Source organism: Mastomys coucha, unplaced genomic scaffold (genome assembly GCF_008632895.1).
Source record: "Mastomys coucha isolate ucsf_1 unplaced genomic scaffold, UCSF_Mcou_1 pScaffold2, whole genome shotgun sequence".
Lineage (NCBI taxonomy): Eukaryota > Metazoa > Chordata > Mammalia > Rodentia > Muridae > Mastomys > Mastomys coucha.
Window position 1 is genome coordinate 17,071,946 of NW_022196902.1, and position 2,584 is coordinate 17,074,529.

The window sequence follows — 2,584 nt, forward strand, 5'->3', positions numbered from 1 at the left end:
GTTTAACTAACCAATGATTTATTACTATTTTTAATCTTAATTTAGAAAGAGAAAGAAAAGACCCTTCTCAAAAAGGGAAAATATGTATGTCTCAGGACATGCGCTTACTCTGCTGGACACTGTGCTGTATTGATGCTTTCACATGCGTCTTCTACCCAACTCTTCTTATCTGGAATATTTTCAAAATGGCAGGAATGCAGTGTTTTCAGACACAGCAACATAGATCCCCAAAGCAAAACAGACATCTCAAGGCATTGACAGAAGACAAATACCATAAATATAGAGACTTGTTCTGCTTCAAAATAACGGTCGACAGGAGAGAACAGAATACAGAGCTGCAGCATGCGGATACGCTGCTCATCCCCATCTCTGAATATTCTGCACCCACAGATTTAACCAACTGTAGGCTGAAAATATTTATTTTTTGGAATTGCATCAGTATTGAACATTATACTTTAATTTCCTAAGTGGTATTGTATACCAATTATTTACATAACACCTGTATTCCATGGGTACTGTGAGTAATTGCAGAGCCTTTAAGGTATGTGTGAAGAAATGCACACGTTATGTGCAAACACTACACAACTTAATATACAAAGGACTTAGCATTGGTGGACTGAAGTATCCTCACAGGTTATGGAACTTGAGAACTGTTTTCTAAATCTTAGTATTTTCAGCCAGAATGTATAGCCTGTCCCAGCCTCTCTACACAATTGGTACTTTGGTGGCTTAGTTCCCTCACATTTAGACTCATGTTCTGATAGAGATTTCAAGACAACTTATAATTCTTGAGCAAAACATTAGAACACTGTTAGCATCCTTCAGAGTGATTGCCCATCCTCAGCCAGCCCACCCTGAATGCCTGGTCTCATCAAGCCAGCTCTAGTGCTCCATGGCCAAAACTGTGCTCCTATATTACAAGGAAACCTTGGCCAGAACTGGAACCCAATCCATACTCAAGTACAGTATTGAGTATGTAGACACCATCTAAATGGCATAAGGAGGATGGTTGGAAAAAAATAATAGAAAGTTGGCTTCAGGTAAAATAAGGTCAACCATGTACGGGTAGTAACTATCATCCAGCTGGATAACATCTCATGTTCTTAGTTCATGTATACATCAGAGCCATTCCATAATAAACGTTTTACAAGTCTCTTTCTGCAAATGTGATTGGCCCATCAACATATCTGCTACTGTAATGTCAATGAATACAGCTACTCCTAGAAAAGATAATGCTGATGCCAACCCCCCCCAAAGGAAGATGCCCAGGGCTCCAGGAGAGCCCAGTGTGGGAAAGCTGACCTTGGCACACAGAGCTGTAGTTGATGCAACAGTCATTGTGGGTTTTGCAGTCGTCTGCACAGGAGCACACGAATCTGGACAGCCTCTTCTCACCGCACCTGAATTTGTTGCAAGTCCATATATGTGCTAGAAATCAGCATCAAACAAACAAACAAACAAACACTTAGGATTCAAGTTCAACACAACTGTAAAATCAACACTTTTTGGACAAGAGGATAAGAGATGATAACTCATTTTATAACTGAGTCCCAAGATTGTGATTCTGCCCAGACTTTCTGATCTAACAGATGGCAAACATGCCACCTACCAGAAATATTTCACTAGAAACCTGGGGTTTCATGGTTTATAAACTGGGGCACATCATTATTGTACAAACATAAGAAAACTCTGACTTGTTCCAGCAGCCATTTTCAGGATTCTCAAAGTTAAATCTAGAACTATGCATGCTAGTAAACAACTGTAATTCTAGTATTCAAGAAGCAGAGGCAGGAGAACGGCACTTTGGAGGCCAGCCAAGGCTATAGAACAAGACTCTTGAGTCAAAAGCAAAACAAAACAAAAAACCCAGCTAAACAAAAAAAATCCCTAAATTTTGACTTCTATCTCAATTTTTTGTTTCAATGGTATTATTTATTTATTTATTTATTTATTTATTTATTTAATAGCATGACCCCAGTTAGTTCTGAGGCTGAGGCAGGTTTATTTTTTCCCAATGTGATTTTATACTATTTTAATTACATGCAAAAAATAGGGGCGGTTCTAGGTTGATAAACAAGCAAGAGAATAAATTCAAATAATCAAGGCAACAAACAAAGTCCCAGGATAACTCCCTTGAATGCTGTTTCTAGGAGCTTATCAGGATGGCCAAGATATCTGGGCCTACTTCCCTGTCCTAACCCAAAGTCATGTTCTTGCCTGAAGCCTACTTCTTTGTTCTAGCCTAAAACCAGATTCCTGCCTGAGCTTACTTCCTTGTCCTGGCCCAAAGTCAGATTCCTGCCAAGTGGCCCCAAAAAGCTCTCCACATCTCCCCATTTTATTATTTCATAAACAAGACTGTGTTTGTCTTAGGTTGTTCTGACAAGAATGCCTTAATTAGGGGATAGTGAGATGGCTCAGCGGTTAAGAGCACTGATTGCTCTTCCGAAGGTCCTGAGTTCAAATCCCAGCAACCACATGGTGGCTCACAATTGCCTGTGATGAAATCTAATGCTCTCTTCTGGTGCGTCTGAAGACAGCTACAGTGTACTCATTTATAATAATAAATAAATCTTAAAAAAAA

The 2,584-nt window shown here is 39.4% G+C and overlaps 1 protein-coding gene across 1 annotated transcript in view; it reads right to left on the reverse strand.

Annotated features, from left to right (window-relative positions):
- Window positions 1-2,584, reverse strand: part of Enpp1 (ectonucleotide pyrophosphatase/phosphodiesterase 1) — a 145,780-nt gene that overhangs the window by 106,122 nt on the left and 37,074 nt on the right. Inside the window, 2 exon segments of the mRNA XM_031380749.1 lie at window positions 109-169; window positions 1,303-1,428. Of these exon segments, the coding sequence (XP_031236609.1) occupies window positions 109-169; window positions 1,303-1,428 (187 nt within the window).